Source organism: Dysidea avara, chromosome 1 (assembly GCF_963678975.1).
Source record: "Dysidea avara chromosome 1, odDysAvar1.4, whole genome shotgun sequence".
NCBI classification, from domain to species: Eukaryota; Metazoa; Porifera; class Demospongiae; order Dictyoceratida; family Dysideidae; genus Dysidea; species Dysidea avara.
In genome coordinates this window covers 13,139,000-13,159,987 of record NC_089272.1, presented here as the reverse complement: position 1 = coordinate 13,159,987, position 20,988 = coordinate 13,139,000, and the positions used below count along the sequence as shown (strand labels likewise).

General features: G+C 35.3%; 1 protein-coding gene and 1 long non-coding RNA gene across 2 annotated transcripts in view; one reads left to right on the top strand and one right to left on the bottom strand.

The window, feature by feature from the left end:
* The window catches only part of LOC136241648 (uncharacterized), a 226,954-nt gene that overhangs the window by 50,679 nt on the left and 155,287 nt on the right, over window positions 1-20,988 (bottom strand). Inside the window, exons 32-38 of the mRNA XM_066032896.1 lie at window positions 17,370-17,556; window positions 16,462-16,565; window positions 15,241-15,348; window positions 6,571-6,643; window positions 5,736-5,843; window positions 3,418-3,703; window positions 734-803 (exon numbers count right to left, since the gene is read on the bottom strand). Of these exons, the coding sequence (XP_065888968.1) occupies window positions 734-803; window positions 3,418-3,703; window positions 5,736-5,843; window positions 6,571-6,643; window positions 15,241-15,348; window positions 16,462-16,565; window positions 17,370-17,556 (936 nt within the window). The remainder of the gene's footprint in view (window positions 1-733; window positions 804-3,417; window positions 3,704-5,735; window positions 5,844-6,570; window positions 6,644-15,240; window positions 15,349-16,461; window positions 16,566-17,369; window positions 17,557-20,988) is intronic.
* Window positions 11,122-12,699, top strand: LOC136248552 (uncharacterized). The gene is made up of 3 exons (XR_010697768.1): window positions 11,122-11,199; window positions 12,501-12,581; window positions 12,631-12,699. It is a non-coding gene; the product is annotated as an uncharacterized lncRNA (long non-coding RNA).

Here is a 20,988-nt window from a genome sequence, read left to right as displayed (position 1 = left end):
CTTGTGGTAGGCATGAGGCTATTGTGCTTTTGAGCAATGTTAACCAATGTACTATATATGCTTTTGAGAAATGCCTAGCTATTGCTCACAAACTTACAAGTATGCCACCATCTTTGGCCAATATTAGTTTTTGCTGTATCACACCATTTACATATTTAACTATCTTTTAGCTGATTTTCAGAATATGCATGCTATTTCATAATCATCCTATGTGAATATTTTATTAAAGTAGTTAGTATAATTGTGTGACATACTTTTGACATTTCTGTTAGAGTATCTAATTTTTAGTGAATTTTTGCAAATTACACATTTTCTTGCTTTATATTTGCTTCAAAATGCCAGCATTATTCCCATTTCTCACACATATCTATTATTCTGAAATTATGCCAGCATAATCACTGCAACTCTACCTAGAGAGCAGCTATGATGCAAAAATGCTGTGGAAGCCAACCATAGTGCAAATCTTTATTGCTGAATTTCCATTATTTTCATCCTTAGCAAGAAGGTATCCTGAGCTGTCAGATACCACAATTTGAAGCTTTGGAGAATGGACCACAAAGCTATGCATGTGTGAAAATCGCATTTTCTTTATTCCTGTCAATATTTGTGCTTAGTTACAGTGTGGCATGCCAGCTTTCTTGGCTGTACACAACACACTACCATGTGTCTTTATTTACAATTTCTATACACTATCAATGTGTAAGTTAGCTCTTAGTAAACATAAGTAGTATACCTGTATAACTGGCTCAAGACTTTCAATAGTAGTGTTTTCTTCAATCTCTTTACTAACAAGTGAAGTGATGCTGTGAAATTTTATTTAACACCCATAAACAGATTTATTAAAGAATACATACACATGTAATCAGTATGAAACAGAAATAAAGTAGCCATGTGAATAAAAGCAAGTTGATGTTGTGCTACTTCTGAAAACCAGGCACCCACGCAGTTAATATTATTAGCTAAACAGGTAATTAATCAACCATGTATATAATTTAGTTTGGTATGCTATTGTTGGCTCCACTGAAAATAGTGGATTTCCTGTGTAAATAATATTACAATTTTGCCATATAATTGTTGTTTAATGTATTTTATAATTCATGAATTATTTTGTAATTTGGTAAATATGTTGCTATGCCATTACTAAGGAAGCATAATTCAAACAAACCACTTTAACCTCAAATTATGCACAGAAGTATCTTCTCAACCGTTTTATAGGCTGTATTGTGTTTTCTGAGTCAAATTGTTAAGAGAAAGCCTTGAGGTTGCTCCATTTGTATAAGTGCGAGAACACACCTTTTCATCTCGAAGAAATAGATATACCAATTTGGTTGTTTTACACTCAGGAAGCTTAATACAGGAGCTATATGGCTTTCATTTCTCACACACAAGCCTACAAAGTTTTACTCACATGGGTGTGGAAAGATAAACAAATATACAAACATATACACACACGTTTTTGAAAAACATTTTAGTAAACCAGGTGTGGTTCACAGCCAGCTGTTAGTTTAATCAAGGGAAAATTATATCTTCTTTATTGTGTTGAGTGTGAATTGGTTTATTATTAAAATATCATGGGGACATATACAATAATATTATAGTACTTAATCTGAAAAGTGAATGCTTACTGTTAGACATCACTTCAGCCCAATAGCTGCCTTTGGTGTATTACAGTATGTATGTACAGTATATGTATAGTCTATTACTTGAGCTTAAAATGGAGATTGTCCAAATTATTTGCACTGTGAGTCCAACGGTCAAAGTACATACATAAGTAGATTAGTTGTAGGCTAGGCTCACGTATCATTCATAGTGTGCAGGATTGTGTAATTTGCAGAACATACAGTAGTCAAAAAATATGTTAAATCTCTACATTTCTGCTACTATGGTGGCAATAGGGGTGCATGTTTTAAGTTACATCTTTATGCTCCTGAGGCCAGTTGGTCTTTAGATGCAGTACTAAAGAAATCACTAATGATGAAATATGTTGCAAAAAAGTTTACAAACAAGTGTAATGAAACATTTTAAAATTCATAATCATTACAGTATAAATGCTTAAACAATGGGGGATCACCATCTGAAGTGCAAGTTTGTGACTAAGTCTAGAAAACCTCCATGTAAGCAGATTTAATTTTTCACCATGAATGCAAAACTACATGAATACACTATCTAAACTCACTGTCAAATTCAGCCAGAGTTAAGTGGTGTATTTTTACATGGCAAACAATCTGGTGTGCTTTGGTTTACCTAGGGGATTGGTGAGTGTAGTTATACAGTTGGAACCTTTAAGTTAATAGCTTTAAAATACTGCTAGTTTGTTAACTTTTTGTGTTATGGCGTAGCCACTCCAAAAAAATTCTGTTTCTCATCCACCACCCACATCAGTTTATTGTCAGCTCTAAAATGTTCACTATTCTATGTTCTTCCTGCATTATGTAGAGGCTCAGTAAAAATGATCTTGTAAGGATATCAGCTCACATGTCAAGTTTGCACATTGTTGTTATTTCTGCAACTTAATGATTAAGGTAAAAACTTAACATACTTTTACGCAGTTTGCTACGGTTGTTCTCAGGTAAATTATGACATGAAAAGGTGCCAATCTTGTAATGGAAATGGACTCACTTGCCTGCATGCAAATATACCTGAGTGGAGGATGGGCATATTTGGAGTAGCCTTATACGTGCGTGGCTGTGACTGCTTTATTAGAGTATCTTGATGTCACTGCTTATCTCGAGTGAGCTACACAATAAATTAAGGGGTGTGGTTCAGTGCCATGTCTTATTTTCTACAGAAAAACTGCAGCTGATTGTAGCTACTGTAGATTATTAAGGGGAATGGTCATGCGCTTCAATCATTTCTTTGTTCCAATTGCTTAAGGGTGTCGTCATGTCATTGTTTTATAAGTACACTGTGAGTTATCTATACTTCCCCATTATAGTAATGTATGTGCTTTTTGAGGCATATAATGCCTCCTTATGGTTAAGAAATGGATGAATGTAGATTAAAGGAAAGATGAAGCACAGAAGCCAGACAACTGTTGTAACCAGAAGAGGCACATGTAACATGTGAGTTTGCTATTGTGGCATGAGATGGTGGCCATGCGCTACTTCATTTGTCTCTAGCCTTGCAAATATAGTGAGGCGGGCAGGTGGGCGGGCGGGCGGGCAGGCAGGCAGGTAGGAAAATCAAAAGTCGAGGTTTGGAATGTTTAAATAAAACATTCAATATTCGGTTTTTAACACTGGGTTTGATGTTAGATGCACTAAGACTATTCCGTATAAATGATTTTCATTGTATATGATAATTCTAGGATGGTTTAATTGCAGAGTTTGTCATTCATTTTAGAGGAGAACACTACTAAACAGTACTGGCATACAAATATCTACATCATTAGTGAATATACTGTATATAAATACTAACCTAATCAATGTACTAAGAACATCATTAGAAGTGCTGAGATCATTTACCACAATAGGTCTATCTGATGTATTAGTTAGCATTGTTAACTCCATACTGATATCCTGCACATCACTTATTTCAAAATGATTAGTGAGGTCCATAGTGTTATTGTTAGTGATGTTCCTCAATATGCTTTCCACCTCATTGGCGTTTTCATCCAGAAGTATTAACTCCACATTTCTGCATTGTGTGATGTTGATACTCACACTCCACATACCATCCAATAAACATGCCCTGTCAGCTAATCCTGTATTGAAAATTAACTAAACTGATAAGTATGCATGATCTACAGAATATTGTCATTTTAAAAGTATGTATACCAAAACAGCCAAGTAATGAACGTTATTGCAGCCATTCCTTGGCTGCCATCTTTGATTTCACAACTTTTTCACCTTACAATTTTAAGGGATGCACACTTTTTGCACAGCTTGGCTGTTTCAGTGTAGATATCTCACTGATTTGGGGTTTTATTTTTACTTATGTTTTTTTTTTACTACAGGAATGAGGATGTGTGAAGTTTTTATTTGTAACCTATGCTGTATTATCTATTTTTGTACAATTTTGTTGTTTGTGTTTATTGATAAATTTAAAAAGTAAAAAACATGGATGAATGTGTGTGATACATAGGTATTGATGTAAATGAATCCACCACAGTGTGGCTTATTTATTTTATTTATCTAATTTGTCAAAAAACAGGGTGGCAACAAAAGGCATATCCTGTACAACGGTGCTTCCCTAACATACTTACATACACACATAAAGTTAATATAAAGAAAACAAAAGCAATGATAAAAACAGTTATAATACAGAACAAAATAGGTCAATTGTGTAAATCAATAAAAAAAGTGAAATCATTGAGCCTTACGAAACGCAGCAATTTAGTAAGGCCTAGTATACAATATGGAATAGCATTACAAATGAAGAGTGTGTTCACAAAGAACGAATATCAATAAGAATTAATAGTAGCCTGTAGAGGGACTATTGAGAGAGGATGTTGCCTGGTACAGGTGGAATTGTTAAGTAGATGAATGACCCACAGGGCTACTTGTTACTTCTCTATGAAGGGACTTGTAATGCAGCTCAACTGTCTACAAGAGACTTGTTACATCAGTGAGGATTTCCTTCTTCGATCACGTTGCTTCTGCCAGTCTGCTAATGAGATGTAATCTGATTCTGTGAGCTCACTGGGGTCTCTTTCAACAATATCTTTAGTTGCTGCAATTATTCTGGTAAGGTGACTTCTATATCCACCATGTGATAAGCAATGACGCTTGAGTGCCTCCATGCCGTGACGAACTTGTCTTCGAAGTGATGCCAACCACCGGAAAACCTGTTAATGAAGGAACAACAACAGTTCACTGAGTATGGGGTGCCGCCTTTCTGGGTACCGTTCTCTTATTTTGCCACGGTACCATGATGTTTTAGTGACGGATTAATACTTGGACTAGAGTGGTGAGCACAGCTAGCTTGGTAGGGTTGGTTTTGTTCTTGAGATGGACTTCTGCACCAAAATGTTGGGGACTATTGATTAGTATAGCTCAGTTCATTCACTGTTCGCCATGGTTGCCACGGATACATACGCAACACAACACTGTCACTATTACTGATTACATGTGCTCCTAAATTCAAATTACAAACTGATGTCATATTCCTAGCCTATTACATATGATCACAAACTACAACTATGTAATATTAATGTATAACATTACAACTAATCATCAACATTTACAGCAACAGAGTAATAATTATCTATGACTAGCTTACAACATTGCTCTCCTATGCAGCTACTAGTTCAGTCATCATGGCATACATATCCAAATTAAATATTGCATACTATTCATCATTTCACTGCCATTAAAATTCTTAAATGGCTTCTTCAAAATTCTTGAGTGCATAGCCCCTTTAACAAACTAGTGCAATTAGATTATTAATTTAAAATGTAGTAGGGTTCCTATAAGGTAGAAACTAAGGGAAGTGGATACTCAATAGTAACATATCATAGCAATGAACATTCTGTAATCACACACAGGTTTGATTCTTCTACCTTATGTTTTTTTCATTTAGTATACTTTCTTGTCTAAGGCTTTTAATTACCATTCTTTCTGCTAGCTTTATATCATTTAACTTAATTTTAGGTGGTCTCTATTATACAATACTACCATAGTGTCTTATTAGTGTAGTATTACATATTGTATGTGTATTATGTAGTAATGTTGCATGGTTCATGTACATACATACAATATACAGGTAGTAGAATATATATCATAGTATGTCCATACCAATTGATTCAGAAAATCCAGGACACTTTTGAGTAGCTATTGACCCTACAGCAGTATCTGGCCATGCAATATTCCAAACTGTATCATTTTCTGCTTTACAAATTTCACCTATACAATGTGCACAAAAATTAGGTATTTTATTTCCATATTTAATACTAAGACACATGGCAGTGCTTCGCATAGCCTAAAAGCTGGTGCGCCACACCCTGGGTGTATTGTTAGGACAACAGAAAATGTGATTTTCATGAATGCATAACTACGTGGTTTCTTCTCCAAATTGCACAATTTTTCCATTATAGTTTCCCACCATACAGAAAAGGCCACATGTCTTTAATCATTCCCAAGATAAGAGCAGCCAAAGCTTTGATATTTTCTTCAGTTTATTATTTACAAGGGCTTAGAATTAAATTTTCCTTGCATGCTGTACAAAAACCATTATAAAATACAACTGTAATTTTTACTCGATTGCTTTAAAATTCAGTGTGCATGGACAGTGTACAAAGGTATATCAGTGTTATGGAAGATTTGTATAAAAGGAATGATTTTCTGTCATGGCTACATGGTACAGGGTAAAATACTACTAGGAATGATTCAAAAATCAGTGTGTACACAATATTTATATAAGTAGAAGGAAAATTAAGAATTTTGATTAGGGATCAAAGGAAAACGTAATGAAACAAGTGGCCGAAGATACTGTATACTAGTGGACATTTAATTCCTATACTCCAGTCTATACTCATGACCGAATTAGTGATTACTATGTCTACTGGTATAGGCAACCTCTCTTTCATAACTTTTTCCTACTGAAATAGGTGAATACACAAATAATTTTTACCTGGCTGAATATCCATGTGCATAGTGCAAACTTCATCAGTATTAACATCGGAATAAACAAATGGGCAAGCATCCTGTAATGTATGTAAAATATATGACATATAGCATGCATTGTACTATGGTTAAAGTATACACATATTGAAATAATTAATTATTATTTCAAGAGTTCATTATGATAGTACTGTATATTAGGGATTATGAAGGATTGAGCTTTTCTGGCCAAAATTATCACCCTAAAACCTGCCTCACAATACCTTCATAGCATCTTGGCAGTATTGGTTAGGTATAACCAAGCCCAATAGTACCTTCAGTACAATCTGAAATGCTTCCAATTGGTTATTACAAAATTAAAAAATATATATTTAGTGAAATTTTCTACTGACTGACTGCCAGCTAACTGACTGACTGCCAGCTAACTGCCTGCCTGGCTGACTGACTGCCTGACTGATACCTTCAGACAAGTGTAACTTGATAATGGCTGAAGCTAAGGGCTTGATTTTATTCACTGTTCGATGTCACTTCAGCCCGACAGGTGCCTTTAGGCATACCACACAATGTACAATGTATGCTTCATAAACTTACATACCTGTGTCCTCCTTTTATCCCATTTATCTTTACTGACAGTGCAACGTGACCTATCAAGCTCCGTTTAAGCAAAAATTGAAGTACAGTGAATCACCTTTTAAGCAAGTGTGCTTTGTACAGCACCTCACCATATAACCAAAATAACAATTGACAACATTCTATGAATAAGAGCCAAAATCCGTCAAACTTTACGACATGGCTATATCCTAACAGAATGAATTTGCTCTCTATCAAGCCAACCATTTAAAACTAGACCTATGGTAGACTCCATCCTCTGAGTTATAAGGAGAGCCAATTTTTTTCATTGCCAACCCTAATTATGGATTCTCTACATTGTAACAGGAATCGTCCAAGTTTTTCATTGTGACTGAACTGATTGCTGAGGTCTTTCTCGTAGTGTTCTTCATTTATAACGCTGTGTAACGGGCTGAACACACAGTTGCTGAAAACAAAGTGTAATGGCCACTTCGCTATTTCAGTAAACGATAGTTGGGGCACGCATCCAGATGAAAACAATAAGCCTGGCACCATTATTTCTTCTAATGCAGTATGCGTGGGTTCACCAGCAATAATAACGTTACAAAAATGGTAAACAAGCAAGTATAAGGGAAAATTAGGAACTTTAAGTTTGATTAGGGATCATCATATCGAAATAAAAAGTAGTAAAACAAGGGAGGCCACCTACACCTGAAGATATACTGTACTAGTGGACATTAATCCAAAAAATTCAGTGATGGGTATAGACTGAAGTAGGGATTTAAATTAATGATCACTATTATACCTTCGGGTGTAGGCGGTCTCCCTTGTTTCACCACATGTACTTCTTATTTCTATATGATCTCTAATCAAGTTTAAAATTTCTTATACTTGTACAATGAATACACTTGTATTTGTCTCTTAAGTTAAAAATCTAAATCCATATTCACACTTCCTAAAACTATGCATATATGCTCTAAACTTTACTTTGTTTATTGTTAAGCATAATGATACATATTTTATCAGAATATCACTATGCATACATATTTTATATTGCTTATTATCAATAGATGTTGTAAACATTGTACGTACCAAACTAACTTACTTGATACTGTATATGCTTTGATGATGGTACAACCCAGAATTGAAGTGCACGTGACAAAGATTATAAAAGTAATACCTTGAACTATTAATTTTTTACTCACATCAGGACACATGATAGTGTGCTGTGCAGCCAAGGAAAGCCAACACGTCCAGGCTTGTGACAGACAAATTGGTACTTTACACACAGGAGATTGAAGGCCTTTAAATGGTTAGCATTAATTTTCCTTGACTCTACTGTATATCAAATGATTTTGTATGCGTGCGCTTAACCACAGGTATGGCAGCTGTACTAGAAAAAATGGTGTATTGAGTACAGCCTGTGATGGACTGTTTACGAGTGTACTGCTGTGTACAAGAACAAAAAACAAAAAAAAACAGTGTGAATTGTATAAAAAAAGAATTAAGTGTCACCAAATCGGGTGAGCAGTGCTTTTCATAAGTTTCACATGAGCAAGTATCAGTATGCACAGGACTATTTCACAAAGGAACAATTAGCTGTAAATATGGAAGTCATTCACTGTACTTGGCCTAGTCCTATGATTTATGTGACACTACTGAGGTGGTGTCTACTTTATCTGTTAGACAGTTGTTCTGTCTGATGTGTATGGTGAACTAGTATTACCAAGAGTTAATAATAGTGTAGAGGAGAGTGCCTAACACAATACAGAGCCTCTACAAATGATTCTGTGTGATTCAAAGGAATTCTCTCAGATGTGTTAACAAATGCACACTGCCAGAAAAAGGAAATGTGATGACTGCACATCGGAAGAACAAAGAAATGTGATGATTAAAACAATCTTCACATATAGAATATACTACAAATCACAGAATTTTACAGAGGAATCCCTTTGAATCACACTGAATCATTTGTAGAGGCTCTGTATTGTATTGGACACTCTCCTCTCAATTGTTAACTCTTGGTATTACCCATCATCGTTTTTCCTTCTAGGTGCATCACAAATGTAAATTGTAAGACATGATGAATCCCAGAAAAAATGAGCTGGGATCAAGATTGGAACACTTGTCACCTAGTGACTAATACAGAGCTGGACCATGAAAATGTATGATGATAGTTCACGCTTATTTGTGAGTAGTCTTGTAGGATCCTGTACACGAGGCGCATTTATAGTGTATGAATGTGTTTCCCAACCCGCAATCAGCCTTGAGCAGTCTTGTGGGTGTGATGTGTGTGTCTATGTGTTTGTCTGTGTGATGCATATGTGTTTCCCAACCAGTGATCAGCCTTGAGTGGTCTTGTAGGTGGGATTTGTATTCGTGCATATGTGTTTCTCAACTGGCAATCAGCTTTGAGCAGTCTTGTAGGTGGGATGTGTATATAATGTATCAATGTCTGTGTTTTATATAGAAATCCCAAATATTTGTTATCATTGATATGAGTTTTAGAAAAACCGTAGTAACAAAGTTTTGCCAAATGTGTTCCATAAGAAGTAATGGATTTACCACTGAAACTGATTACCTACCTTATTGTACTACAGTGTAAAAGAGTCCAGAAACATGAAATACTTGAAGCAGCTTATTAATAAAGGTATATTTGTGTACTATAAAATGTAGATTAATTCATTTAATTATCATAGTATGGCTACAGGTGGATGAAATATTGATGCAGTATATGTGGAGAGAGATGGCATGCCACTAGCTACTTTCTATGTTACTGTAATGTTGTGGCTGAATTTCAAGGAAGGCGATCACAAGGTACATAACATTTTTATGCAGTATCTTGCATACTAATGGGACCACCTCTGGAGAAAAAATAATGCAACTTTGATTGTGAGGTAGCCTTAGTAAAGAGGTCATGAAATACACCTTACTGACATGGCCACTATCATTAGTACATGGCCACTGTAATAAAGTTTTTTTAATACAATAATTTCTGCTTTATTTGACATCATTATTTGGCTTGCATAAAATAGATCATCTTTGTGCTTACCTGCAGCTAACATTGGTATGCCTCATCTCCCCCAGTATAGGACATTACCGGCAATATGAAGGGATTTGAAATTTGTTTCCAAGGGCAGGGACATTAACTGAAGATTCAAAAAGCTACAGCATATTGTCAAATCCCCTGAAATGTAAGTATTGACTTGATTATCTAACTGTTCTGTTATCGACCGTAATTCTGTTTTAGAATTGGTCCTTCATTGTTTGGAATCACAGAGGACAGGAGCAGTAAAATATTGAAACTAGAGGTATAATAGAAACAGTTGTGAAAAAGTGGAAATGTGTCATGTGGCCAGACTGCTACCTCACCTCCTCTTTTTCTTTGTGGCATTGTTGGTCAGTGAGATAGAGTCTGGTGAAGTATAGTTGTGAATTTCCACCAATTTTCATTGGAATTGATTCATTGGCTAGCTGTATGTTAGTATGGTGAACATAAACATTACCGCAAAACTTCTACTAGGGCTGATACCATTGATACATAGCATTTTCCCAGTAAGAACAGCAAGAAACTGTAGTAACTGTTTGCCTATAAATGCATCTTTGTCAACAGCAATACACCAGACCCTATCTCGCTGACCAGTGATGCCGCAAAGAAAAAGAGGAGGTAAGATAGTGGTCTGGCCATGCAAGAATAAGTGTTTTCATGCTTACGTATCTAACTGATTTGTTATCACATCTGTTGTAGAATTTCACTCGTTGTTTGGAGTAACTTACAATGAAACTACGGGCAGAATAAAAATAGTTGTGAATAAGTGGAAATGTAAGTGTTCTCATGCTTATCTAACTGTTTTGTAATCAATCATAATTCTGCTGTAGAATATTCCCTCTTTGCTTGAACAAAGCAGCAAAAGAATAAAAACTATGGTTACAGTTGTGAAATGTACATAAGTGGTGGCATGCTTATGTAACTGTGTTGCTATCGACTAAAATTCTGTTGTATAATTAGTTTGAGGACAGGAGCAGTGAAGTAACGAGGCTATAGACAGAATAGTGAACAAGTAGAAATGTAAGTATTGGTGTGCTTATCTAATAGTAGAGCGGCATAGTGTGATAGTTGTGCACTTCTGGATACAATTATGAAACTTTTCATATAAGTTGTACTCCTTGTGACATAATTTTTTGGATATAGAGCCATCACATATTCGACCTTTTGGTGACTTTTACAGCCATTTTTGTATTGAAAATTCATTGTTTTTGCTTTTATCTCCCTGAGGCATCAGTTTGCACAGTTTCAAATTAAAGGTGCTGCTAAAACAAACTACTCCGCTTTTATTTGAAGTCAATAGGTGATTGCATTCCAAAGTTATGATCATTTATATTAATTATGAAATTCTATGAATAGATGAATTTCATAATAAGGAATTTTAAACTGTTGTCCCTAGCAACCAGAATTTTACATTATTTTGTAGGTGTGAATGTCAAAAGTAACGTCTCCAAGTTTTAAAAGGATAGCATGTATAGGTCATGAGATATGCATTTTAAAGTTTGCAGTTTTCCTATACATTATCTATGGGAGGGGGTAACAGTTGCCCCTTCTGGGCAATCACATGGATAATGTATGGGAAAACCACAAATTTCAAAATGTCATATCTCATGATCTATATACTCTATCATTTTAAAATTTGGAGAGGTTAATTGTGAGTTTCACACCTACAAATAATGTTAAATTGAGAAATGACATTAATTGAATCTGTTGTTTTCCCACACATTATTTATGTGATTGCCCAGAATTGGCAACTGTTGCCCCCTCTCATAGACAATGTATGGAAAACGTCAATCTTTAAAATGTTATATTTCATGACCTATATATGCTATCCTTTTAAAATTTGGGGATGTTACTATAGACATTTAGCCCTATAAATATTGTAAAATTCAAGTTGCTAGGGGAAACTTTTGTTATGAAATTCATCCATTACTTTCCCATTAGTAATTTATACCCCAAGGGAAAAGAATTTTATGACTTACAAAAATGATCATAACTTTGTAGTGGAATGAAATACAAACTTCAAACAAAAGTCAATATAGTTCTTACATGTAGATCAACATCTTTAATTTGATACCATGTTTTAACAGTGTAAAATAATGCCTCAGGGAGATGAAGACAAAAATGATTACTTTTCAGTGAAACAATAGCTTTAAAGGTCACCAAAGGTCAAATTTGTGATGGCTCTATATCAAAAAAATATATGTCACGAGGAGTACAATTTGTGTGGAAAGTTTTATAATTGTATCAGAAAGTGCATGAAATGCCTATTTTTTGGTGCTATGTCACTCTACTATAACTGTTTAATTGCTATAATTCTGTAGTCCCTTTTTTGCTTGAAATAACTGAGGACAGGAGCAGTGAAATAATGAATCTTCCTGCAGAATAGAATCTGTTGTGAACAAGTGAAAATGTAAGTATTTGGCATTTTTGTAATCAACTGCAATTCTGTAGTCAGTTTTGTTTGAAACAAGTGAGGCTGAACAGGAGCAATGAAATGATGACAGAGCAAAAACAGGTGTGATAATTTTGTGGAGAAGTAAGTAAGCAGTGGTGTGTTTGTCATCTTTCATAATTCCATTGCAGTACTGATCCTTCTGACTTCCTTATTCAGTCACTCTAATGGTAGCCACAATAAAGAAACCTGGGGATTCTATTATCAGATTTATGCATGTGATTGTATATGAATAAATGTGACTGGGCCTGCGAAAATAGGGCATGTGGGCACATGATTTTTGCCTACTTTTTCAAACTTACATCACTCATACCTTTTTGTACCATTATGCTATTGCAATGCAATTGTCAGCTCTTAGTAAGAATTTAATTGGCATCATGATACAAGTTACAGAATGCAAATATTATGTTCCAGTACTGAGATATGACCTGTTAGGTGATTGGGTGTAGTTTGTGCCCACATGCCCTGTTTTCGCAGGCCCGGTCACAAATTATGGTCCACATTTATTCGAAACATTATTTTGACGTGATGGGAGGCTTGGAAGGTGTGTTGGGAACGTTGTACAAGGTTAGTAGAGGGCGTGAGGGTTATTAGTTACTAGATCACCAGGTATATAACGAGGGACAATAGGTCTGAATGCGGGTATGGTTACGGGTTTCCATTCACAAAAAAGTCCCACTAAAGGAATTTTGAAAACTCATTTCACTGCCAAAGGGTTCACTGATTAATGCACTGTATTTTGTTTAATGGTATAGCATTTTACTGGTAATCATCGTACTGTTTCAGGACCTACATATTCCTGTGACAGGGACCAAGAAAATGCTATTTTCATGCTTTCGTACCTCAGTAATGACTGAATGGAGATAGCCCATTTTTCTGTAAAACTTCTCTTGGGATGGGACATCTTCCATTCCTAATTTGGGCTAAATTGGTCTAGTGGTTACTGAGATATGTGCCTTCAAATTTTATCTTATTTTCTTTTGTCGTCAAATTTCTTTTCACACCACTTACAAAACTTGCCATAACATGGTGCAAGCCTTATTGGATTCTTTTCAAATTTGGAGAGCATAAAGAGTATACTATAGTGCATTTATTTTCCAATTTGTGTATAGATTAGTAAAAATGGAGCAAAGTTATGAGCAATTTTCCAAAATTGCAAGAGTGATTTACATAGTAAACTACTGACAGAAACAACTTAATAATTGGTATGTAGATAGGCTAACCATCATAGAATGGACCTTTTGTGATTTGAAAGCACTGAGAGTATTAGCTAAAGAAATATAATGCAAAAGCCAAATATATGAGACAAGTACGATCGAGATACTCTAATAGAACAGTTACTGAGAAGTAAAAACGTGCACGAAAAATTCCAAAAAAAATTGTTCAGGGTTTGAACCAGAACCTCCACACCTCCCTTAATTTCTACTGGAAGTTCTAGTTCACTACACCAGCATATAATTTCTGTGAATGCTATCCCACTAGGGACCTGTGAGAAGGGTTAAAGCCTGTAAATACAGGGAGTCAAAAACACGTAGCTAAAATGTGAAGAATACAGAAAAAATTCATAGGTCTATCCATGGAAACTCTAGATTATGTGCAATGTATAGGAAGTGCTCAGAAAAAAAATGTTCACTTTACGTATTAGCTAGACTACTACTACTGCTACTACAATTTTTTTTGTCAGGATTACCAAAAATACACAAGGGTTACCCAATCAAGATACTCTAATAGAGCAGTCAGCTTCACTGCAATTTGATCTCTTGCCTACCAGCTAAACTGCTTATGCAAACTAGTTGAATTTCCTGTAATGTTATAGAAATCTGTTAAATTATTAATGAGTTGCTAAGTGAAAACCAACCATACAGGCATGTACCAAGCATATTTCAAGATTCTTATTCAGAAAAAGATGTGATATCAAAGTTGGCCGCCAAGAAACGGTTGCAATGATAATTAATTTGTACACTACAAATTAAGTGACAGTATAAATATCATTGTAGCCATTTCTTGACCACCATCTTTGATATCACATCTTTTTCATATTAGCCTATTTGAATGTGTAAGGCTGCACCCTTTTCACAGCTGGGCTGTTTTGGATTAGTAAATTATATGACATGATCAGGAGACATAACAGTAAAAAAGACCTATATACTACTCTGTGTATTCACATTAATTTTACTAGTTGAAATGCTCTTTATAACACTATTGTTTTTAAGTTTACTGCTTGATGCCTATGATCAGGTGAAAATTTGTTTATGGAATAAAATTGTAGTTAGTTCACTGCTGCTACTGTGTAGTGCACATTTTTATCACTATAAACAACTTATGTTTGGCATGTGTCATATCCTACATGCACGTAATATTTCAGCTGCAAATCCACTTGATCATAATATAACAAATGCCTATTGATATACGATTTGAATGTTTTGATTGCAAGATCTAAGATTCTTAAATAAATGCATCTCAAACATTTTACTATTCTCTATGTACTAACTGTAGATGACTAATAAATTGAAGCCCTTTTAAACTCAGCTGATAGAAAATTTTATTAGATTGTTCTTCTAGAGTGTATGAAATACAGTAGTCACAATATTGGTCATTGAGATTCTCACCATTACACATTGTGGTTCTATGCAGTCCAACTGAATATCAGGGTACCCATCACTGTCAGAATCTAATCCACAAATTTCTCCATTACCAGTATAAGTAGGTGTATTGCACTATTGTAATAATTATGTGATGGTGTTAAAGACTCACTAGTACAATTTGCTTCACAATAAATATATGCATGCATTAGCCCCATACATACGTACACATGCAGCTCTAAAAATGTTTCACTTAGCAAGTACTTGGAAGAAAAAAAATTACATTTTACTTGCTACAATTCTTTTAAGTGGATTACATATACTTAGGTTTGTGTATTGTGAACAATTGTATATAAAATAAGGTTCACTACTGAGAGAATAAGGTTCTCAATAATAGTATGTTCGTGTTGAGCTGATACCTGAGAAACTGACAAAGAAGACAAGTAGGTTTTCTTATTAACAGAGTCACAAACACACACACACACACACACACTCCACACATACACACACTATACACGTACAAACATGCATTCAAACACACACACACACACACCACAAACATGCTTGCGTGCGCGCACACACACACACACACACACACACGCGCGCGCGCGCGCACACACACACACACACGCGCGCACACACACAGCATTACAGTTATGGCTTCCTTTTATGTTTCATTTGGGCATCTTTGATCCATGCATGTCCTGTACCCAAAACATTTGATAACAATCATTCAATTAGCATTATTTGTAAATGCTTTGCCCTTGAAGCCATGGCCCTTGGACATCAAGATTACAAATCAGACGTAAAATCTCAAAGTACTACTATATTATTAAAAATATTACTTGTTAGTCTTGAAACATGCAATGAGTGGACGTATTAAGTTGTTTCCATAATGCTAGCAACTTTATATAATTATGCAATCACGTTAACTTCAGACAATAGCACCTTAGTAAGACCATACATTTGATGCCACGATTGTGATTTAGTAGAAATAATTATAGACTTGCAAACTTTAGTTAATACTGGTTATTGAAAATGGCTACAATGATCACCAACATGGTAATTTATGTTTTTGGGATTCCATGGGACTTTTAAGTGTTATTGAACAGTTTTTCTAAGAAAGAAACTACTCAAAAAGTTTGTGTTACAATGCTTGACAAATACTATATTTCATAAAGATCTATTAGAGTAGCTAAGTAAATATTTATTGTATGTCATACAGCAACCATAACATAGTGTACGTACTTTGAACCTTCCATCTCTAATCACACAAGGCTGAACACTTGGTCCAATGCAGATGGCGTTTACTGAGTTGTTCAGTGGAATTGATTCATTGCAACTACAGTTAACTGCACAAGAAAACATAAGCACAGGTAAATATACAGCTATGAACTTGTGAAAAACCAGTAAAGCATTCATCCATACCATATTGTAAGGTATGTTTATGTGAATTACTGACCTCACCGAACTCCAAAGGTAATAAAAATTAATTATCCTTTTAAAAAACATTTTGCAGTCCTTGCTTTAACAATACACCTTTAGTTAGTACACATAAACAGTAAGTACTACTAATTTATAGATTTTGTGTACATACTATCATATTAAATGCATTTAAAAAAATATATAAACTCTATTCAATACAGGCTCATGGCAGTAGAAGTCATTTATTTTAATACGTACATATATATACAGGCTGTTATAGTATTTCACATAAAAATTACTTTCGTGGCTATTGTATGTGGGAATACAATGTCAATCACACACACACACATGTACACACACACACATGTACACACACATGTACACACACATCTGTATTTAAGTAAACTTATGGGATATGTATAGCTTTAAATATAGTTCACCTGAGCTCCAGCATTATAAAAGAGGTGATGTCACCCAAAGGTTTTGTACTGGAACATTATTATGTGTTTTCATGTTACAGTAAAACACATTGGCATGCATGCCTGAATTTATGAGATATTTTGAAGTCTCAATGCTCACTTGTTCTTGTTTGTATTTTAATAAGCAGTTCTGATGTGTTAAGGGATTTATAGTACTAATAAAATGTTTGGGCAGCTGTTCCAAGTTACAAGAGGTATTAAAGGAAAACAAAGGCTCAGATGAATTCTAGTAAGGTATTTCACTCTACTCACATGATGGCCGAAACACTGTAATAAATGTGATGGGAAGAGTCACCTCCTCGGAAATAACACTGACAATCTCATCAGCAATACTACCATCAATGATTGTAAACAATATCACTTGAAAATTGGATGGAAAAGATTGAGTACTGGTGGTAAATGAAATATTGTAATTGCCATCTTCTAGTATAGTAGCAATCTATGTATATAAGTGTATATACGCAATATGAGAAATTGTAAAAATGTTATGCACACAATGCAATTTTGTTATATGTAATGCAATAATAAGAAAAGGATAGATCATAACCATGCATAAGTGAGTCATGGGAATAAACAAGGAAAATTTCTACGTACTTCAGAGAAAAAAGAAAGTACATGTATACACAATGATACCCAATCAGCTTATCGTATTACATAAACAGGCAAATGTATGACCAGGCCCGCAAAAACAGGACTTATGGCTACATAAAATTAGTTTTTATGCCATCATGCTACACTGCATATACAGTCATACACTTTTAAGCTTTTCTTAAACATTTTTTGGCTTTGTAACACAAACCACTAAGTGCAAATATTCAATCTAAATAATAGTTGGACACCAAAACACAGGGTTCTACGGAATTTAGTAACCCAAAGGCCCTGTGTTGTGGTGCTCAAGCAAACAGGACCACATTATTTGTAAATTCCATGGAACCCTGTGTTTTGATGCATAACTTATTTAGACCACAGCTCATTGTTGTACCTTCACAGCTGCTTGTGACACAAGAAATGTTGTGCAAACAAGCCCATTATACCTTCCTCTAATTAGTATGACACCTACTGTTCAGTCCAGTTAAACACTCATGATAATGTACATGCATTGACCAGGGGCGGATCTAGGGGGGTTTCTGAGGTTTCCAGAAACTGGTCAAGTGTATTCAGGTGATCAAAATTATATTTTACAGTGATTTGTAATGGTACAAAAGTTCAGATCGAAATACTTTAACAGAGCAGTCAACCACTCTAATAGAACAGCCACATTTTGTATTATTTTCTCTTTAAGAACTGTAAGTAGCTAGCTAGATAGTTTATTTGCCTGTGCTAACACAGTAAAAAATAGTCCAAAATCTTATAAAAGAGTGTTAAAATCTGAAAATCTTCCTGGGAGCATGCCCCAAGACCCCCAGAACAACATCCATGTCTGTTGTATGCTTCAAATGTCAAATTTGCTCTGTCCCTTAATTCTTTAGTCTGCACCTGATACTGTACCAGAAGCAAGCACAATTAGGCAGCCTACATTACACCTAACATAAACTTAATTCTATTTTAAACTGTCAATATTGCTCCAGATTCAATTTCAAATTACACAATTTTCTGGAAAATCTTGCCCAAAAGTTTGGAAACCAGTCACAAAAATTCCTGGGGCCGCCCTTGTTGGCTACTTACAGGTATCTAAATCCTGTAGATCCCTTGTTTTTGTCTCAATTGATCCCTGTCTCAGGGCAATACAAAACATGGCAATTTTGAATGAAATTCAAGTATTTTATTTTGCTGTGTTCTAACTACTGAAATATGACTTATCTTGTGATGGGGTATAGTTTGGGCCCACATTCCCTGATACAGCTACACTAGAAAATTTAATTTTAAAATGAAGTAAGGATCCAACACAGCTTTGTGTGAATATCCCTACATTGGGATGTCATAAAAATTTGATGCCAAAGTAGGGATTTTCCCTTGGAGCTATGTTGTAATACCACCATTCATGTATGTTGATTCACTACTTTTGATTTCTGGTATCCCCAACTTCATTTGAATTGATTTTAAATATACTACAGTAGTTTGTTTAGTTCTTTCTATAGCATATAGTATAATATTATATTAATTAAAAAATATTAGGATTAAAGTGATAAAAAACATTGAAGCAAGAGATGATAGTATTATCTAATCCAAAACAGCCAAGCTGTAAAAAAAGAGTGCGGCCCTGAGAAAGGCTATGGTGAAAAAAGATGTGAAATCCAAGGTGGCGGCCAAGAAATGGCTGTGATGGTCAAGCGGCACCAAATTCACCTGAATTGTTGTTATTAAAACTTTTACCATTAACCTACCATCACAGCCATTTCTTGGCCGCCACCTTGGATTTCACATCTTTTTTCACCATAGCCTTTCTCAGGGCCGCACTCTTTTTTTACAGCTTGGCTGTTTTGGATTAGATTTCACTTCTTTTTGTATTTGTATACCCCAAAGTCGGCCTATGGCCGGCTTTAGGGCTTTTTAAGCTATCATTTTTTCTTTACTACTGGAAGAAGAAAAGATGAAGCAGGGTGATTTCTTTGTAGCTAACCTCTCTGCAAGGTGGTCCTTCTAGCTGATCTCTCTACCGGATGACTTGTTTGTAGCTGAACTCTCTACAGGGTGATTTGTTTGTAGCTGAACTCTCTACAAGGTGACTTCTTCTAGCTGATCTTTCTACAGGGTGATTTGTTTGTAGCTGAATTCTCTACAGGGCAATTTGTTTGCAGCTGAACTCTCTACATGGTAGTTTCTTTGTAGCTGAACTCTCTACAATGTAACTTCTTCTAGCTGAACTCTCTACAGGGTAACTTGTTTCTAGCTGAACTCTCTACAGGGTGATTTGTTTGTAGTTGAACTCTCTACAAGGTAACTTCTTATAGATGATCTTTCTACAGGGTGATTTGTTTGTAGCTGAACTCTCTACATGGTAGTTTCTTTGTAGCTGAACTCTCTACAATGTAACTTCTTCTAGCTGAACTCTCTACATGGTGACTTGTTTCTAGCTGAACTCTCTACAGGGTGATTTGTTTGTAGCTGAACTCTCTACAAGGTAACTTCTTCTAGCTGATCTTTCTACAGGGTGATTTGTTTGTAGCTGAATTCTCTACAGGGCAATTAGTTTGCAGCTGAACTCTGTACATGGTAGTTTCTTTGTAGCTGAACTCTCTACAATGTAACTTCTTCTAGCTGAACTCTCTACAGGGTGACTTATTTCTAGCTGATCTCTCTACAGAGTGACTTGTTTCTACCTGAACTCTCTACAGGGTGATTTGTTTGTAGCTGAACTCTCTACAAGGTAACTTCTTCTAGCTGATCTTTCTACAGTGTGATTTGTTTCTAGCTGAATTCTCTACAGGGTAACTTGTTTCTAGCTGAACTCTCTACAGGGTGATTTGTTTGTAGCTGAACTCTCTACAAGGTAACTTCTTATAGATGATCTTTCTACAAGGTGATTTGTTTGTAGCTGAACTCTCTACATGGTAGTTTCTTTGTAGCTGAACTCTCTACATGGTGACTTGTTTGTAGCTGAACCCTCTACAGGGTGATTTGTTTGTAGCTGAACTCTCTACAAGGTAACTTCTTCTAGCTGATCTTTCTACAGTGTGATTTGTTTCTAGCTGAATTCTCTACAGGGTAACTTGTTTCTAGTTGAACTCTCTACAGGGTGATTTGTTTGTAGCTGAACTCTCTACAAGGTAACTTCTTCTAGCTGATCTTTCTACAGTGTGATTTGTTTCTAGCTGAATTCTCCACAGGGTAACTTGTTTCTAGCTGAACTCTCTACAGGGTGATTTGTTTGTAGCTGAACTCTCTACAATGTAACTTCTTCTAGCTGAACTCTCTACAGGATGACTTGTTT